The following is a 19,182-nucleotide window of genomic DNA, read 5'->3' as shown; positions in this document are numbered from 1 at the left end:
GTCTGACATAAGGAGTATGGATGTAGCAGCCAAGAATTCTATCATTTTATTTCACACTCATTTTGTTTTTGAAAAGTCTCTTATCGTGTTTGAGATCCCACATACCACAGTCTACTTGAAGACATTTGTTAGCAGAAGTTCTCTGGAATTTTACTCTCATGCTGTTCTTAAAGGATATTTTGTAGAACTGTGCTCAAGAAAAACACTATTTTAATAAACTCTTCCTAGAATTTCCATTCATAAATCTAATTTGTGCGTAGTGCTATAGTGTAGTGATTCTCATTATAGGACATTAATAATATCTTTCCATTTATTCTTTTCACATATTTTCTAATTTTAAAGCATTCTTAATATCTTGGAGTTTAAGTTTGAAAATGTGTATAGCCTATCAGTTTTTTTCAAGCAATGTAACTTTTATAATGTTCTCTGAAGTTGAGTTTTGTGATTTCCCAAACAAATAGAGATAAGATAGTTTGTCTCTGTATGCGTTTGAAAGTTTTCTAAGTAACTTGTTGAAATCTATTTTTACGATTCACACACACAGACACACATATACCTTGTTTTTAGAAACAGTCAGTAAAAGAAAAACTGCAACTCTCATTTAAGGGACATTCCTGTGTAGTCCAGTGGTCGTTTTTTCGAGTTGTAAATGGAGGCACATGATTTTAATGGAAGCAAGTAATACACCCATTTATGTCTGAAGATTTGGCATTAATTTGTGATAGAGAATATTCAGGTGTGATCAGTGAGAACCTGTTTTTATATCATGTGAATATTGTTAGCCCTACAGGATCACATGACTTGGAGGAATTTTGTTTATGTAGTTTAAATAGAAATATTAATGCTGAGATGTTGACATTTTTTGACCAAAATAACAAGACTTGCAAACACCATCTAAAACTCAGGAAATGCCAGGCTCGGTGGCTCAGCCTGTAATCCTGCGCCTTTGGGAGGCTGAGGTGAGTGGATTGCCTGAGCCCGCGAGTTCGAGACCCGCCTGGGCAGCGAGACCTCATCTCTACAATAATCAAAAACTCAGCCGGGCATGGTAGCGCATGCCTATAATTCCGGCTACTCAGAAGACTGAGGCGGAAGGATCGCAGGAGCCCAGCAGGTCGAGGCTGCGGTGGCCGGGAGTGGCCACTGCACTCCAGTCTGGGCGACAGAGTGAGACTCCAACTCAAAAAAAATAAAAAATTTAAAAATAAATAAATAAAACTCAGGAAATTTGAATTCTAGTAGAATGTTCTTTTATCTGTCTACCATGTTTGTTCTCTATTTATTGAATAAATATGCATGTATATATTAAATATATTGTAAGTAATAAAAAGTTACTCTTTTTCTGAAAGAAAAAAATCCTTTGCTCAGTAGCATCAATTGCAAACATTTATATAATTTTCTGTATAACTCTTTAAATGACATTTATTTAAATGCATTATTTTGTTAGGGGGAAATTATCACATTAAAAGTTGTATAGTTCCAGTCAAATAAAAAATATACCAGGACTGTATACCAAGCCCAGAATTACAACTATGTATATTGTCTTGAATTATTCCTTGACATATTTTCTCCAGTCTAGGTATTCCAGGATTTTAAATTGTTATGCCCCCATAGGATAGACTGTTGGTGAAGGAAATTTTTAAAGTTAATCTCACTGTCACTAGAGACTTCACATAGTTAAAAGGAGAGTGATACAATATTTTCATGACTGTCAGATTGAATTTGAATTGAATTCCAGTGTGGAGAACTGCTTGGATACATTAACTGAAACTTACTGTGTAAAATTCTCTGTCTGGTTGTACAAGGTCAAATCACATATAGTACTATTTTTTCATTTAAATGTAGGTAATAATTCAGTCAGGGGAGTTTGGTGATGGTGGCATCTAATTCCTAAGGGTAAGGAGATTTTTTTGTCTGTGTATGTGTGTGTGTGTGTGTGTGTGTGTGTGTGTGTGTGTGTGTGTGTGTGTGTTTCTGGTTTTATCTATATAAATACAATGTCTGCAATAATTCTGAGAATTTTCTACACCTACTGTAGAATTTTATAGCTGAGAGACTAGAAATAGTTATCAATTAATAAAAACAGTAGTATTTGGCCAAATAAACCTCAGCTCTTTTGATCTATTACCAGTTAAGGAAACAGCACATCAAGAGTGTTTTCAATAGCATCTAACTACATCTCATGACATTGGTGTGAGATTCTCAAATAGTATTTTATTGTATTCCTAAACTAATTCAATAGAGTTAATTTTTTCATGAAATAACACTTCTACTTCTTTTAAAGTGATGTAATGTTAATGACATAAGTTTTTCTCATGGAAAGATTTCCCTGTGTCTTCTAGTTCTTACTCCTCATTTGGAAATCTTTAATTTTTTCCAGCAAAATTTGGAATCCCTAGGACAACATTATGTCACCAGTTTCTTGGGTTAGAATTCTCCTTTATTCTTTACCTTTGGGCTGTCTACTTTTATCTCCATTAACCTTTTGGCTTGACTATAAACATTTATTGAAGGCTTCCTCCTTTGTCGGTCTAGTAACTCCAAAGGTTAGTGAGAAGTGGATGCCAGTCTGACCTCTTTTCTCCACATTAGATGATTTTAATTATTCCTAAGAAATGACACTTTTGACCCATTTTGTCCTTGTCAAGTTTGTCTGGTTGTGAGCTGTCTAAACGTGAAACTCTGAGTTCAAACCATGTCTTGAAGTGCAGATTTTTTTAAACTTACAGCGTGGAGCCTCAAAGGTGCACACAATTTCTTTCTTTTTTAAAGAAAACATTTGAGTTTAAGTGAAATTCAAGGCTCTTGTTATGTACCCTGAGTTGATTTACTACTGAAAGGGACTGCCTAGATATAGATGGAGTGCAAATTTTAACTGTAAAAACCCATTATTTCAAAACGGAAATAATGAAAAACTTTGTGTAAGTGAGGATAAGCTAGGAGTTGCTGAGGTTGCAAGCAACCTTTTTATATGAAACAGTTTCTTTCTATCTCATGCTTCCTGACCAGTATATCCGCCAGGAGTTCTACCTTCTTTTTTGCTTCCATAATCACTTAGGCAAAGGCAGGGCATAATAGTAGATTGCCCATCGGCTCTTATAGGCTCTGTGTGAAAGTGGCACAAGTCATTTCTTCTTCAATTTGATTAGTAAAGTAAATTCATAAGACCAGACCTAACTTTTAAAAAGACCTGGAAATTGGCGAGTTGAAAATAATTGAGCAGTAGCATGAATGAGCATGAATGACAATCATAACCTCTCAATTGGATAACAAAGATTTTTTGTCTTGACATCTTTGCCGACCACTATAAACATTATGAGTGTCTGAGAAATAGAAAGTCAGTAAATGTTTTTGGTATATCTTAGTTCATTTGTCCATATAGTGATTCAGCAAAAGTTTGATGTGCATATCTGTACAGTGTACTAAGCACTGTGCTAGTTGCTTTATACCCCAGACTCTAAAACATACATTATTATTTCCATTGTACAGACGTGCATTCTGATATTCAGAACATTTAAGTGGTTTTCCAGTCATAGATACTGCCAGTAATGTGTACCAGGATTCAACCTAGATCGTCTACCTCCAAAAACAATAATTTTCTTTTGTTATAACCCAACTGTAAAGTCAATGGTGATTCAGAAAATGTTTTAAGTAACTAATTATATAAGCAGAATTATTACAGTCACCACTATGTTTTCTTGTACTTTAAAGCAAGAATATTCAGGATACCTAATGACTTATAAACACATGATTAGTGATTGTGGATTGACAATGTAGATTTGATGTTACTCCAACTAAAGGAAAGTTATTTCACACTTTTGAGCACATTTGATAAGAAATATAGTCATTTCTGTTTTAAATTTAAGTCAGTAAATTTGAATACCTTTTTGTATTAGTTTTCTACTGTAGCTGAAACAAATTACCACAAACTTGATGGCTTAAAACAAAACAAATGTATTATCTTATAGTTCTGTAGATTAGGAATCCAATATGAGTCTCACCAGACTGAAATCAGGGAGTAAACCTGATATGTTCCTTTCCAGAGGTTTGAGGAGAGATTCCATTTCATGCTTATTCGAATTGCTGATTGACAAAATTTAATATTTTGAGGTTATAGAACTGAAGTTTCTGGTTTTTTGCTTCTTGTAAACTGGGGACCATTCCAGTTTCTAAACATATCACATTCCTAACTTTCTGGTCTCAGTCCTCTTTCTTTACAGGTAGCAAAGGCAGGTGGAATACTTTTTATTTCATATCTCTTTGATTTACTCTTTGCATTTCACTTCTGTTTTTAAGAATTTATGTGATTATATTGGGCCTATCTGGCTAATCTAGAATAATCTCACCGTCTCATGGTCCTATAGTGTAGTCACACCTCTGAAATCCATTTTGCCAAATGAGATAGCATATTCATGGGTTCTAGGTGATTAGGGCATGGCCATCTTTAGGATACCATTTTCCTGCCTACCACATTATATCTGTTCTCTTTTCCCAAAATATTGTGCCAATTGCACCCTTTGTAGGATTGACATAAAAATCTTGGCCTTACTTTTCTCATTTCTCATTTGTGAAATCTGGGAATTATATTCAATGAACTTTAAAGTTGTTTCCAGCTCTTAACATTTTCGAATTTTATGAATTCTTATGTTACAGAAAAACTCGAGAAAGTGAACCTAATGATCAATGTGGATATTATTGTTATTTTCTATTCATGGATTTTTCTGGAGTGTAGATTTCATATAATCCTGTCTAACTCCTTCCTTCTCACACTTGGTAATCTTCTTTGAAGGCAGTCAATCTACAAAAGTTGACTTCTTCAGAAAGAAATTGACTTACCTCCTCAAAACCGTAGTAACTGGTCCCTTGAGATTTTTTATCTACTTATTATTTACTTTACAGCTTGGGTATAGCTTTCAGCAAGTCTTTGATCCATTTTTACTTCCACCTTACTGATTTAGAGTAAAAGAAATTGTTTTCCTTTCTACACAATTTTTGAGTAAATCAGGTTCTACTTGTACCCAGGCATAATAAATGTTTGCCAAAGTTTTAACAGGTATAATGCTTAGCTTACCATTAAGAAACAATATTAATCAACTTCTTTTATTAGACTCACAAAAGCAGCTCCTCTAATCCTAATTTGCTTATGTACAAAATGGAAAAAAATGTAAGTACCTAACTCCTAGAATTGTAAATATTTTTTTTTAAATCATTCAGGTGAAGTGCTTGCTTCAACAGTCAACATTTCTCAAATGTTCAATAATTATAAATCACTAATAATGTTCTAGTAGTAGTAGAGGTAGAGGTGAATAACTCATTCTGGTTTGCCCAGGACTTTTTGACTTTAGTACTGAAAGTACAACCCCTTGGAAAACCCTTCACTCCCCAAAATTCAGGATAGTTGATCACCTTAGGAGTGGTAATATTTGGATACAAAGCTGAATATAAATATTGGCTGTGCCTTCTACCAGCTATTTAACCTAAGGGAATTTGTTTAGTCCTTCAACTGCAATTTCCTTATCTGAAAATATATACGAGGACTAGGCAAATAAGAGAAGTATCTAAAAAAAAATCCTTGCACAAATTACATATAGTAGTGCCCTTATTCTGTGTAAAAACATCTATTTTGACTTCCCTCTGCTAATGGAATTAAGCGCAAAACGTTTTGCCTCATATCTGAAGGTACTTCAAGATCCGTTTGTAACCTGCCCTGTCAAACATATACACTAGGATGTCCTTTCCCTTTATCAGTAATGATAATATTAATGATGACTATGATGATGATAGCTAATACTTTCTAGTGCTTTCTGCATGCCAAGAAAAATTCTAAAGACTTTATAAGAACTTAAACCAAAGGGTTCCAGAACTGCTCACTGTTTCCTGGACACTCCACTCTCTTGTATACTTCTCAGCCTTTGACCACACTTATTTCTAGCAACTGCACATACTTCCTGCTTGTCTTTTATTTTTTAAATTGGAGTCTCACTCTGTCGCCCAGACTGGAGTGCAGTGGCTGCTCCCGGCCACCGCAGCCTCGCCTGCTGGGCCCCAGCGATCCTTCCACCTCAGCCTTCTGAGTAGCCGGAATTACAGGCATGCGCTACCATGCCCGGCTGATTTTTTGATTTATTGTAGAGAGGAGGTCTCGCTGCCCAGGCGGGTCTTAAACCCACAGGCTCAGAGCAATCCACTCACCTCCGCCTCCCAAAGGCGCGGGATTACCGAGCCCGGCTCCTGCTTGTCTTTTAAAATCTTGCCTGAATGTCATCTCTTCTATCTTCCCAGACTTGACAGGACAGGAGTTTCTCTCTTGCCCTTGCTGACCCCAAAACAATTTACATATGTCTTAGCACTTCCTACCATGGTACTTTTCACATTATATTAATTTTTTAATGTGTCTGTATCCCTCACCAAAAAAGACTTACTCATATTCCTAGTACGACAGGACTAGTTTTGTTTATTTGTGAAATGAATGGAAAATTGTGGTTTCAGTAAATCAACTGATTTACTTTGCACTGAAAGATTCCCTAAAGAATGTAAATGATAAATATTTATTTTTATATTACCTATGTAATGTTATAAAAGTTGACTTACTGTGAAGAAATTCAAGGGGCTTAAGAATTATGGAATAGAAGGATTAAATAATTTAAAACAATTACTCCCTATGAAATAAGAGAATACACTAGAAATAAGGCCAGTTGTCTGTTTTAAAATCTGTTATTTAAACCAGAAGAGAGTGGATGTTACAAATAAGACCACTAAGTAACTGGTACATAGGTTTACCAAGATAGTGGACTCCCTTCTCTGATGAGTTCTGCTTACCACGTGGAGACCTACAGATAGATCCTCAGCTATGGATTTACATGCCGATCTGCAAAATATGCATCATTAAGACCTATTATATGTCGGGCTCGGTGGCTCAGCGTGTAATCTCGCGCCTTTGGGAGGCTGAGGTGAGTGGATTGCCTGAGCCCGCGGGTTCAAGACCCACCTGGGCAGGCGAGACCTCATCTCTACAATAAATCAAAAAATTAGCCGGGCGTGGTAGCACGTGCCTGTAATTCCAGCTACTCGGAAGGCTGAGGCGGAAGGATCGCCGGAGCCCAGCAGGTCGAGGCTGCGGTGGCCAGGAGCGGCCACTGCACTCCAGTCTGGGCGACAGAGTGAGACTCCAACTCAAAAAAAAAAAAAAAGACCTATTATAATATTTAATTGAATTTGCATGACTATCATTTCACATTGAGCATGCTTGTTTCTCCTCTAATTCTATGGAAATAAACAATAATGGTTGATCACAATGATAACTTGATAAAATTTTTGCCTATATTGTTCAAATATATAGTGAATAGAAAATCATTTTTTTTCGTGAGGTTTTCAAATAACTGTTTTTCATAGTTATACTTGCCAATTATTAAGTTACATAGGTGAAAAATTAAGTCTCCATGATGAATCAAGATATGAATATTGAAATTCAGGATTTGTTATACTTGATCTGTTTTACTAACTCCTCTGTTTTAATATTTGAAGACTTTTTTCTTACTTTCTAAAAAACGAATCCCTCATGGTTTATTTTTCCATTACATAGTGTATTTTATGGTAGTTTTCACCTTTTGTAATATAATTGATACTTCAAGAAATGGGTCAATGTTCATTTTATGCATAGTTTTTAATATGGCTTTGCAGTGAACAACAGATCGCAGCATCATGCACTATCATTGTTGTCATGAGGCGGGTGAAATGGGTTTTCCGGATTCCTGAGAGATTTGAAATCGCCAGATTACATGGAACTCCTCAGTTGAATACTTGTTAACGCCAATTTGGGAAATTTGTGACAGCATGTAACATGAAAAGTCCCAGAATGGGATTCGATCTCTTTGGCAGGATCATATCTAGATGAAAATTCAGTTCAAAAATTACCTTGAGACCTTTGTATTATACTCTGTTTTGTGGTTTCACGATGTTTGATATACAGAACATGGACTGGTGAATGATAAAAGTCTGAATGCCGGTTCACTCATTGGGAAATGCAGCCTTGCTAAGACATACTTAGTTTGTCCCCAGTTTATTTCTTGCCATGTAAATTTATCAACAGTGTTTTAAAGATAAATAATTTGGGTGCCAGACAGCCAAAACTCCTGAACGTTTTGAGCTTTGTATTTAAAATATGCTCTGAAAACACTTTGTAAGATCTATAACATGTTCTCTGCATCTGTGGTTCTCAGAGCACGGGATGTCATGCTTTAGTTGCTCTGTATTTGAATTTATTCACAGTTCCTCTTTTACAGTCTTTCTGGAGACAGTGTGTGATGAATCCTTAGCATTATTATTATTTCAGTTACAGTTGGACTACATATCCAAACTTAGGGGCCTGGGTAGATTTCATTACTCATTCAGAATAAGTTCCCATTCTAATATAAATGTTGCTCAGGATAGAGCTTTGAAATGGATCCTGATTCTTTAAATTCTTTCCTGTCTGTTTCAGGAAATAGTGAGATCCTGTTGATAGTAAAGTACAATGTGTCTAAAGTTCACTTCTAAACACTCTGCTCTTTGCAATGAAAGTCATCTGCATTCTCTTTATAATTCAGAGCCTCAAGAGATCTGTCTAATCTTGGAGATCTGATCCAGTATCATTTAGGAAAAAAAAAAAAATCCTTGATAATAATTCTACCATTCAGATTAGTGAAGCAGCAAAGTCTTACAGCTTCTGTCGTCTTAAAAAGATATCATGAGACAGGGGAATAAGGACTTGGATTATGGTTTGGGAGATTTAGTTGTTTGTAAAAATAAAATGATTAGTACAGTTCTTATTCAAGTTTTTAATCAACGAAAGCAAATGGCATCTGTTTGTTATCGCTCTTTCTACAGAAGACAAAGGCTCAGGTCCCAATGGTGCTGACTGCTGGTCCCAAGTGGCTGCTGGATGTGACTTGGCAAGGAGTGGAAGACAACAAAAACAACTGCATTGTATACAGCAAAGGTAAACGCAAGACCGTTTCCCTCTCTCTTTGGAAGTAGTGACACCCGAGCATTGCAAAACAGCACCCGAAGAGCTGGAATGGAAGTACAAAGCATAATTTGATCCTCACTCTTCCTTTTTCCCTTATGAGTCTCTCTAACATGTATTTTCAGTAAAGCCTGCTGCAATTTTTTTTCTGTGCGACAGAAAACAAAAAGTGTCATACCATTAATTACTCAGTACCTTGCATATTTACCTAACTCTGTATTTATTTGAGTGGCTTGACTGGTATCCTTTATTTGCTGTTAGTTTTATTGATAACCAGGTTTGATGAAACCCCAAATACTGCTCATTTGCGTTGTATCAAAAAGTAAAATCCTTTTGGAATGTAGCAACTCCTGTCAAGGAGCTTGCTCCAGGAGGCCCCGCTTTCCAGCCAGTTTCTTGAAATCACGAGTGAGGAGCGGCTAGCTGGAAAGGAAACGTTTGCAAAGACAGAATTCTTCCCCATGGTGATTTCTGCAGGGCAGGAGGCAAACACAAAAGAGGAAGGGCCTTCCCTTTGATTTGCTCGGTGTAACATCAACCTAGACCGCGTCACGTGGCTACGCTCCTGCTACAGAGGAGCCAGAGCTCCATGACGGCATGTCTTGGGACTCTTTTCATGTGTGGCTTAGGGGCATGTTTCTCCACAGTTGCGTCATGGGCTCGAGCTCTGTACTCATAGAGTGAAATCCCTAATCACACTTCTTTGTCAATATTGCGAAACCCTGTGCTTCTCATGCTTAATTTTTCAGCTTTCTTTTTTTAACCAAATAGACCTACTGAGATCAAAGATTTATTTGCACATTGAACCTAGGAACCATAAAAGCATACAAGGCAACAAGCAAATAAGCACCCCTATCAATATATTAACATATAAAACACTAATCACAACATCAAAGACTCTTAAAAACTTGCTAGAAACAATTACAACTTGTTCCTATAATCATTACAATTTGTACACTTATAAGAGGATTGCCTCTAAACTACCATAAGCCTTTGAAAGTTGAAACACCGGAAAGAGGGAATTTGCAAGCTAAAAAAACAATCTGCACACCAGGATCTGATTATAGTTCCTTTCCTTCTATAATTACTGGTCCCATACCCACTAATTTTCTAACCTGAAATACCTGTGGTATGGTGGTGGGAGCTTTTAGCAAAAAGGGAAGTGAGATTTTTCTCAGAATATGTGAATATGATCAATCAAAGTAAAAAGAAATAGTATAGTGAGTCAGGTTGCCAATGCCAACATCAAAATCCAAAAATTACAAAAAATGCCTTGGAACGTAGGACCAATTGTTGGGGACATATTTCTGTTGTACAATATCTTATCTTTATTATATCAATATTGTATGGAGGACCCATGGCACTAGCTCTTCCCCTGTCCTGATCCAAATCTATTGCATTTTTAAATCAGTTATTCTTCTAGGAGAGATAATTGTTATAAATGTTGAATATTCCTTGTTAAAATTGCTTGGGACTGGAAGTGTTTTGGATTTCAGACGTTTTGCGATTGGAATATTTGCATATACAAAATGAGATATCTTGGGGATGGGGACCAGGTCTAAATATGAAATTCATTCATGTTTCATATATATCTTATATACATAACCTAAAGATAGTTTTATATAATATTTTTAATAATTTTGTTTATGAGACAAACTTTTGATGGCAACCCATCACATGAGGCCAGGTGTCGAATTTTTCATTTGTGGAGTCATGTCTGTCCTCAAAACATTTTAGATTTTGGAACATTTGGATTTCATATTTTCAGGTTAGGGCTACTCAAGCTGTATAACAATATTATAATTCTATATTTAGTAGAGTGCCTTAACTTGTGTTATGGTTGACTGTATCTTAAAATATTTTGCAATAAACAATTTGGGGTAATTAATAGAAGCTTATTCATTCATTCATAAAGCATGCATTGAGTCCAATTATGTGGTAGCCTTGTACATGGATAATATTAGCCACCATTTATTAGGCACCCCTTGAATTCTTTCCTGGATGCTTCCATGCCAAATTATATGTACTTTTCTCATTGTTCCTCATTGTCTTGTTCCATGATCTTCAGTTTAATGTGTCCAAGAAAGGAGTAAGTTAAAAAATTAGCTATTATTGTTTGCCTTTCTAGTCTACTCTGTATTTACTGAGGGCAATAACTATGTCTTAGTCACTTTTGTATCCCTGGTCTGGCATGCTTCCTGTATCAAAAAAAAAAAAAAAAAAAACACCACATAAATGTTGGTTGATTGAGGAGGTAAACAAATGATGAATTGTTGCCAGACACTATAATAGGTCTCATGATGATGAACCATATGAATTGCTGCCATCCAGTAGTTTTTTTTAACCAACAAAAGGTAATTTGACATTGCTCAATTTACAAGAACAATTGATTTTGCAGTTCAAATACTACTACTGCAATAATCACTGTATATGCATTTTTAATTTAATCTTTATTTAATAGCTTTTATGAGATAATTAACATACAACCTCATTTTCCAAAAGGTAAGTAAGATACTTAGGTAGGGTAAGTAATTTACCATGGTCACACAGCTAATAAGTGATTGGGTCAGATACACATTTGTCCAACTTAAGGTCTGAGTTGTACATATTAGAATGTATTCTCCGTGCATTAAGCCTTGATACAGCTCAGTGAAATGGGTAATAGTTTTCTTATTTTACACATGTGGCTTAGAGAGGAAGTATGATTGTCCATGATCACAGAGAGCTAACGATGGAGCCAAATTTGAATCCAAATCTTAACAATTCCAAATTCTGTGCTCTTTGTACTACCCATCTCTGCCTTTCTCCTTATCACTGTTAAATGATGAGAAAATACTCAAATCACTCCAATCTTTATGCCTAGAAATCACAATCAGTATTTATTAAAATGTGACATTTTCCAAAATGCATTCCACAGAACCCTAAGACTAAAAAAAAAGTCCATGATCAAAAATTGCTTATTGTGACCCCTTCTGAAAATTCACACTGCGTATTGATATTAATGATCTGAAAAGTCTGCAATAAACAAAAACAAACAAAAACCCCACAACTAACTCATTTTCATTTCACCAGTTTCACCATGTATTTTTATTTATCTTTCCAATGAATGGCCATTGCATCTAGTGCTCTGGATAGCAAACTTTGAAAAATCCTGTAAACACTTTAATATTCTGGGATTTTACTAGAGATTATTGGGGTCACGGAAAATACGACTCTAAGCAGCATTCTAATCCTACCAGGACCTCCTGGACTTGGAAGTCTTCTGTCTTCACATACCTGATAAGACTCTTCAAAGCAAGAGGGGGGGAGGGTTTGTTGGGGGGAGGGTTTGTTGGGGGGAGGGTTTGGCAATTTAGATTTAGCAAGTAGTAACTTGAATCTCTGTAATGTGTGAGACATTTTCATAATGTGTATGTTATAAATTAGTTGAGGCGCTTTTGTTTTCATGTGATAGAAATCCGAATAAAATTGTCGTGTGCAAAAAATGTATGTGTGTGTGTGTGTGTGTGTGTGTGTGTGTGTGTGTGTGTGTGTGTATGTGTGTGTGTTGGGGTGGAGGGGTTCACTTATTCATATAACTGAAAGTCTAGGAATAATCTGGACTTCAAGGACTGCTCGATTCATTTGTTCAAACTCTGTTCCCACACTGTCCTCTCTATCTGCCGGCTCTTCTTTCTTATGTGGGCGCCATTCTCTGACAGGCTCTCCTCAGGTGGTGGCAAGTTCCAGGTTCACTCTACCAGCACAGAAGCTTAATTGAAAGGAGAGCTTTTCTGGGTTTTGATTGGAGCACATCACATACCAGTACCTGAACGAGTTAATCACTATTACTCTCCCAGGCAGACCATAGTCGGCCTAGGACCTAAAGGCAGAATTAACCTCACATGAGCTGCTGAGTTGGAGGAGAAATACTTCACTAAATGAAATCAAAGAGATGCTACCATAGAAATACAGTTGCTTGATGGGCTAACATCCACATACCTGGATGTAACACACTATTCCTCATGTCTGTGAAGCTCTCACTGAGGATGAAAAATAGATTTTCCTGATGCCACAATTGTATTTTCTCATTTGTTTTCTAGCTAAAAACCTAAACTACTTTTAAATCCTATCCCAGAATCATTAAAATAAGACCTAACTATCTGAGGGCATATCAGTACCTGTATATAAATAGAATATAAATTGCATAGGTGTAACATTTTGCAAAAATACCTTAACTGAGATTTTTGGTAGTTTTTCTATGGGGTGAAGATAGGCCATTTAATGTGTAACTATTACTATTTAAGAGACATATTTGCCTCTTGAAGTATTCTTTTTTTGTTTTTTTTTAGTCAGAGTCTCACTCTGTCACTCTGTCACTCAGACTGGAATGCAGTGGCCGCTCCCGGCCATCGCAGCCTCGACCTGCTGGGCTCCAGCGATCCTTCCATCTCAGCCTTCCAGGTAGCTGGAACTACAGGTGCGCGCTACCACGCCCAGCTAATTTTTTTATTTATTGTCGAGATGAGGGCTCACCAAGTTGCCCAGGTGGGTCTCAAACCTATAGGCTCAGCCAATCCGCTCACCTCGGCCTCCCAAAGTGCAGGATTACAGGCTGAGCCACCGATCCCGGCCTAAAGTATTCTTAAATGTGGCCTATTAACAAAATTAAATATAATGATACAATTTTCATTTCCAGGGTGTCCAATCAAATAATTATTATAAAATTATATTCTATCACTTAGTGCTATTTGATGGGCTATTTGATTATTTTGTTTTATCAAAATTTTTAGAAAGTATAGTATTTGACATTAGCATTTAATCTGATGCACATTTTTCCTGCCTCACCTACCCCTTGTCATTCCAGATAGTAATTAGGTCATCCAGACTTTGATGGACCAGACTTGTTGGGTCATCTGTTTTTTGCCATTATTCTCAACAGACTCCAGATAATTCTAATTTACTTATCTCAGTGGAAAAATACTAAAAAGAACCATGCTGAAGTTAAAAGGAGTCCTGCTGGGGAAGGGGCCCACTTTCTCCTCAAATCCACTGCCTGTTGAGCATTGGCGATCTACTTCTTTTCTTCACTCTATACCATTATGTTCTTGGCTATTCACTGTTTGCAAAGTGTGGTGACTTTTTCATATAAAAAATAAATTGGTTACTTAAAGTCTTATGGTTTTGAGTAGTAAAAATTAAACCTTTAGCATCTTTCATTAGGGTTTGTTCACTCAGTTTACTTCAATCAAGGATAATTAAGTTATTTCGTCTTTCGCATAGTTGTTATTTCAAAGACGCCATTCTCTAGGTCTCCAAATTAAGAGAATAAACCTTGTCAGTTGAAGAGAGTGAAAAAGTATGTGCTACCTCTCACTTTCACCTTAACCATAGAATCTTTTTTTAAATGAGAAGGCACAATATCATTATAGAAACCTGCATTTCATATGTAACCTTAGGCAAATCACTTACCCAAACTAAATCTTGGTTTTCTGGCTATAAAAGTGGAATAGCAATGATCATTGTGCAAAATTTTTGTGAAGAATCATCCATATACACACTGCATATGTTATGGTTAATATTATATTGCTGATTATCTTATACTCAGCCCAGTTTGCTCTTGTGATCGTAAGTCAGTACAAACGTAAAAAAAAATAAAGCCGGACCTCTATGTTGGTATCAAGCATGTGTGCAGGAAGATATCATCATATGATATCAGACTTATGACAAAAAATTTCATAGGTCCCATTTAGTTACTTTAAACCCACATGTATCTGCAGAGATCTATGTCACAGAGTCAAAGGCCTAAAACCTATGCCTGAGTATATATACTCCTCCTGGTAGTGACCTGCTACTGACATTCCTTTCATATAGTATAATGATAAATGTTCAGGGTCCACTTATGAGTGAGAATATGTGGCACTCAGTTCTTTGTTTTTGTGATAGATCACTGAGTATGATGGACTCTAAATCCATCCAAGTTGCTGTGAAGTCCATAATTCTTTATAGCTGTGTACTATTCCGAACATCCAGGATCTACAAGGAATTCAAATATGCCAAAAGGAAAAAAAAACAGCCTATCACAAAGTGGGCAAAATATACAGACATTTCTCAAAAGAAGACATATGAGCAGCCAACAGATACATGAAAAAATGCTCAGCCTCACTAATCATCAAAGAAATGCATATCAAAACCAAACTGAGACACCACCTAACTCAAGTCAGGAAGGCCATCATTAGTAACTCAAAAAAGAAAAAGAAAAAAGAAAAAAAACAGATACTAGAGAGGATACAGAGAAAAGAGAATGCTTCTACACTGTTGGTGGGAGTGTAAACTAGTATAGCCTCTGTGGAACACAGTGTGGCAATTTCTAAAACATCTAAAAATCGACCTCCCATACAACACAGTAATCCCCCTTCTGAGAATATACCTGGAAGAACTCAAATCATCTACAAAAAAGATACCTGTACATACCTGGCACACATGTTTATTGCAGCACTATTCACAACAGCAAAAATATAATTTAATTTGTAATGAAAAATGCTACCATAAAGATGACAATGATGATAACATTCATACTAATAATAACAGTTAACATTTACTTAGCTTTGTTCTAGTCCAGGTACTGTTCTAATCACTTTGCATACCTTTTCTTATTTACCATTACAGTAAATTTGTGATATAAGCAACACTATTCCCATTTTACAGATGAATAGACTTAGGTTTAGATGGGGTAAGAAACTTCAAGTATGTGTAACTCATACACGGTGGAACTGGAATCCAATCTTAAGTATGTTGACTTCAATTTCCAATTATACAATCAGCAGAGTTTTAAAGATGCCCTTAACTAGGCCAAGATTACAAGTTATTACCCTTCTTTGCAAATTTGCATACATGTTTAGTAGAAAAGAGATTTTTTTTTGGTTCTTTTATTTGACTTTAAAGAGAAAGTGTTTAAGAAGTAAAACAAGAATGACAACAATAGTTTATGCTAAATTCTTTGTTGCTTCCAAGACCATAGCAGTTTAAAATCATGTAGAAGACCACACACAATCTCAAAATCATTCTATGATTGTTTTCAAAGTTCTGATTTTACTGTTTTGCACAAATTTAATTATGCAATTCATTTATTTTAACCCCTTCTTGATTGTCTTTTATATTCAAGGCCCTATACAAGGCACTATTGGAATAATGACACAAATTCTAATATGAACTAGCTTGAGTGAGCCACTTTCTGCACACTGACTAACTTGATTAAGTTTCAAAATAAATGTCTTTCTTTATAAGAACATTATAAGTCTGGACCATGATCCATTTAAAAATAGAGGCTCTGTTGCATGTTATTAGAATTTTCAAACAACAGTTTTGTCTAGCACGGTGACCAATTCCCAAAGTAGTTGAAAAGTGAATGTTTAACTCTACCTAGAAAGTGTACTATTATATAAATAATAAACTAATATAAAAGGAAAAACATTCTCATATTTTAAGCATTTATGTAACTATTCAGTAATTCATTGGAAATGTATAACTGTTGTCTGGTTTTACAGTATTCTTAAAAGAGGGTGAATGCCCAAACCAAATATTTAGCAGTGGGAATTATAAAATCATAAGGCGATTAAGTTAGCTAGTCGCAGAATTCCAATATTGCTTTTTAAATGACTTCAGGATATAGGAGGTACTAAGGTTATTATCTGTTATCAGGAATACAGTGGAATTGTACAACTGGATAATAACCAAACAAACTGACACAATGTAAAATTACATTATCAGTGTGTTAAAACAAAATTGCGCCCTAAAGGAGTCCACATGCCAGCTCAGAGCTGCAGTGTAATTATGCTTAACTCTGATAATTAAAATACAACGGAGATCAACAGAATCATTTTCATTAAGAAAATTATTAATGATGGTGGTATAACAGTAATTGATTGCAGAGCACCACAGGATAACGTGATGCCGAAAACCCATGTTTCATGAACATCTGAGGCTTTTTCTGGTTATGTTCCATTGGAATGAGAAATACATTTTAGGCAGTGAGCAATTTATTATCCCTCTTCTAGGAATGTGTGATTGTAAAAATGGCTACTTTAGAAAACCCCAGTTTTGATTTAAATTGTCATTTCTAAGGGGTTCTAAAGGTCAAGACAAGTGACCCCACTAGTGACTGTGTTATTTACAATAAAGCTGTCTGTTGCAAATTGCAGAATGACAGCAACTTCAGCAAATATTGGGCCTGCTGTCATTTTCATTTCTTACTATGCATTTACTATTTTTACAATTATGTTAGTGATTTACTGATGTTATTTCAATCTGGGTCTGGTCATACTGAATAGTTTATGTCCTTAGTTATTATTTATATATGCTATATGATGTGAAAAATGCATTTGCTTTCATATCAACATCAATGCAAGTTTCCTTAATGAAATGTTGGTAAATAGCCCTGCACAATAATGCCATTAATTATCTTAGTGGATTAGATGTGCTATCATGTTTGGAAAAAAATACCCTAAACCACCCTGGATCCATGCATGAATGAAGCTTCTGTCTCTTAGGGGTAGAAACCCAGTTAGAATGTTGGCAAATGATAAGAACTAAGAATACATCAGTTTTATAAGTTTAAAAATGTGAAATGAAGAGCTGGGTCTTTTGAGAGGTGACTCACTATCATTCAGGGATGTTAGCTTGTCATTCAAAGAGATGCTAATCTTGAAAGCTACCCCCAAAAGTATCTTTGTCAGTTGAAATGAGGGACAACTCTTTAGGGCAGATTTTTTTCAGAGTAAGATACTGAAAATCACTTAAAAAAAAAACTGTATTACATAGAGAAAATTATTATGTTATAAATCTAGGTGAAGAAAAGCAGAATATGTGATTCTGTGCCTAAGATAATTATAATTATATTTAACAAGTGTATGCACAGGGAAACATACTGAAAAGAAATAATGTTAAATTATTAAAGTATTTCTGTAAAAGTGGCGGACTTGGGGAGATATTTGGTATCTCTTTTTAATAATTTTCTTCACTTTGATTATTTTCCTTATGTAATTTAAGAAAAATATTTGCAAATGAAAATCATTCTTTGTCTTAACTACATTCTTACTCTTCGTTTTGCACAACCCAAACTAAAAGAACAAAGAAATCTTTGCCTTATCCAGTGTTCCTCATCCACAGAATTTAAATTATTTCCCAGTGATATAATTACTTTTTCTTCAGTATCTCTATGAAAGCCCTGACACTTTGTTTTTCATAAGATAATTTTGCAAATAAAATGCAAGTACCAGAGCACATGCTCTGCACACAATATGACCCAGGTGTCATGAGGGTTACAACTAAGGAACAATGACCCCTTGGCTTAAGAAGCTTATTCAAAGAGCTCCATTGACAAAGGTTGCATAACGCTGAGCTCAATCTCACATGTTTAAGAAAAGGTTTGCATAGAATGTGGAATTTTGGTTGATATTGAAAGTTGAGTGCCAGTTTGAGAAATGGGGTGAAGGCTGTTAAGGAGGTTAAAATGAGGTGCCTCAATGCATATAAACTGTGATGCATATGGTGTATTTGTGATCAGCACAGGTTAGTTAGAGCAGATCATTCACAAATGAGACCAATGAGGGGCAAAGTTCCAAAAGTTTCTGAGGACCATGTTATAGACTCACTTGGATGCTACGTCTGAAGACCTTATCATGGAAAGCTACTCATATTTCTGAGGTACATATGACCAAATTGGGATTTTTATTAAGATTATGGAGTCAAAGGTTAAGCTTAAGACGATTCATTAATAAAGCTAAGACTTTGTGTATCAAGGACATAATGTTGGTGCTACACTCCTCCAGAAGATAGTAATAAACCATCTGCCTTACTTTACTCATTCTCAGACTTCAACAATTTCTCAACACCAATGAACTTCCAATCCACTCACCCCACCACCATCAGTTTTCTGTCCATTGACTCTGGCTTGGATTCCATAACTCCATCATTCTAATCATTTTCTTAACCCTCCTCCCCACTCTCTCTCTCTCTGACCTTTACTGGCCTGGTAATTTCCCACTTTGGTTAATCTAACTCTCCATTTCCTCCTGGCTACATCCAAATAGCAGAAGTTAGGTCGGTTAGTATTTGTGAAGTACTTAGAATAGCACCTGAAGCTGGGCTCGGTGGCTCAGCCTGTAATCTCGCACCTTTGGGAGGCTGAGGTGAGTGGA

At 35.8% G+C, this 19,182-nt stretch overlaps 1 protein-coding gene across 1 annotated transcript in view; it reads left to right on the top strand.

Moving 5' to 3' along the window:
- ZFPM2 (zinc finger protein, FOG family member 2) overlaps positions 1-19,182 on the top strand; it is a 460,753-nt gene that overhangs the window by 295,901 nt on the left and 145,670 nt on the right. Inside the window, exon 5 of the mRNA XM_008060894.2 lies at positions 8,866-8,977. Coding sequence (XP_008059085.2) covers positions 8,866-8,977 — 112 coding nt within the window. The remainder of the gene's footprint in view (positions 1-8,865; positions 8,978-19,182) is intronic.

Source organism: Carlito syrichta, unplaced genomic scaffold, assembly GCF_000164805.1.
Source record: "Carlito syrichta isolate Samal-C Ts95f unplaced genomic scaffold, Tarsius_syrichta-2.0.1 Scaffold304764, whole genome shotgun sequence".
NCBI classification, from domain to species: Eukaryota; Metazoa; Chordata; class Mammalia; order Primates; family Tarsiidae; genus Carlito; species Carlito syrichta.
This window is presented reverse-complemented; position numbering and strand designations above follow the sequence as displayed.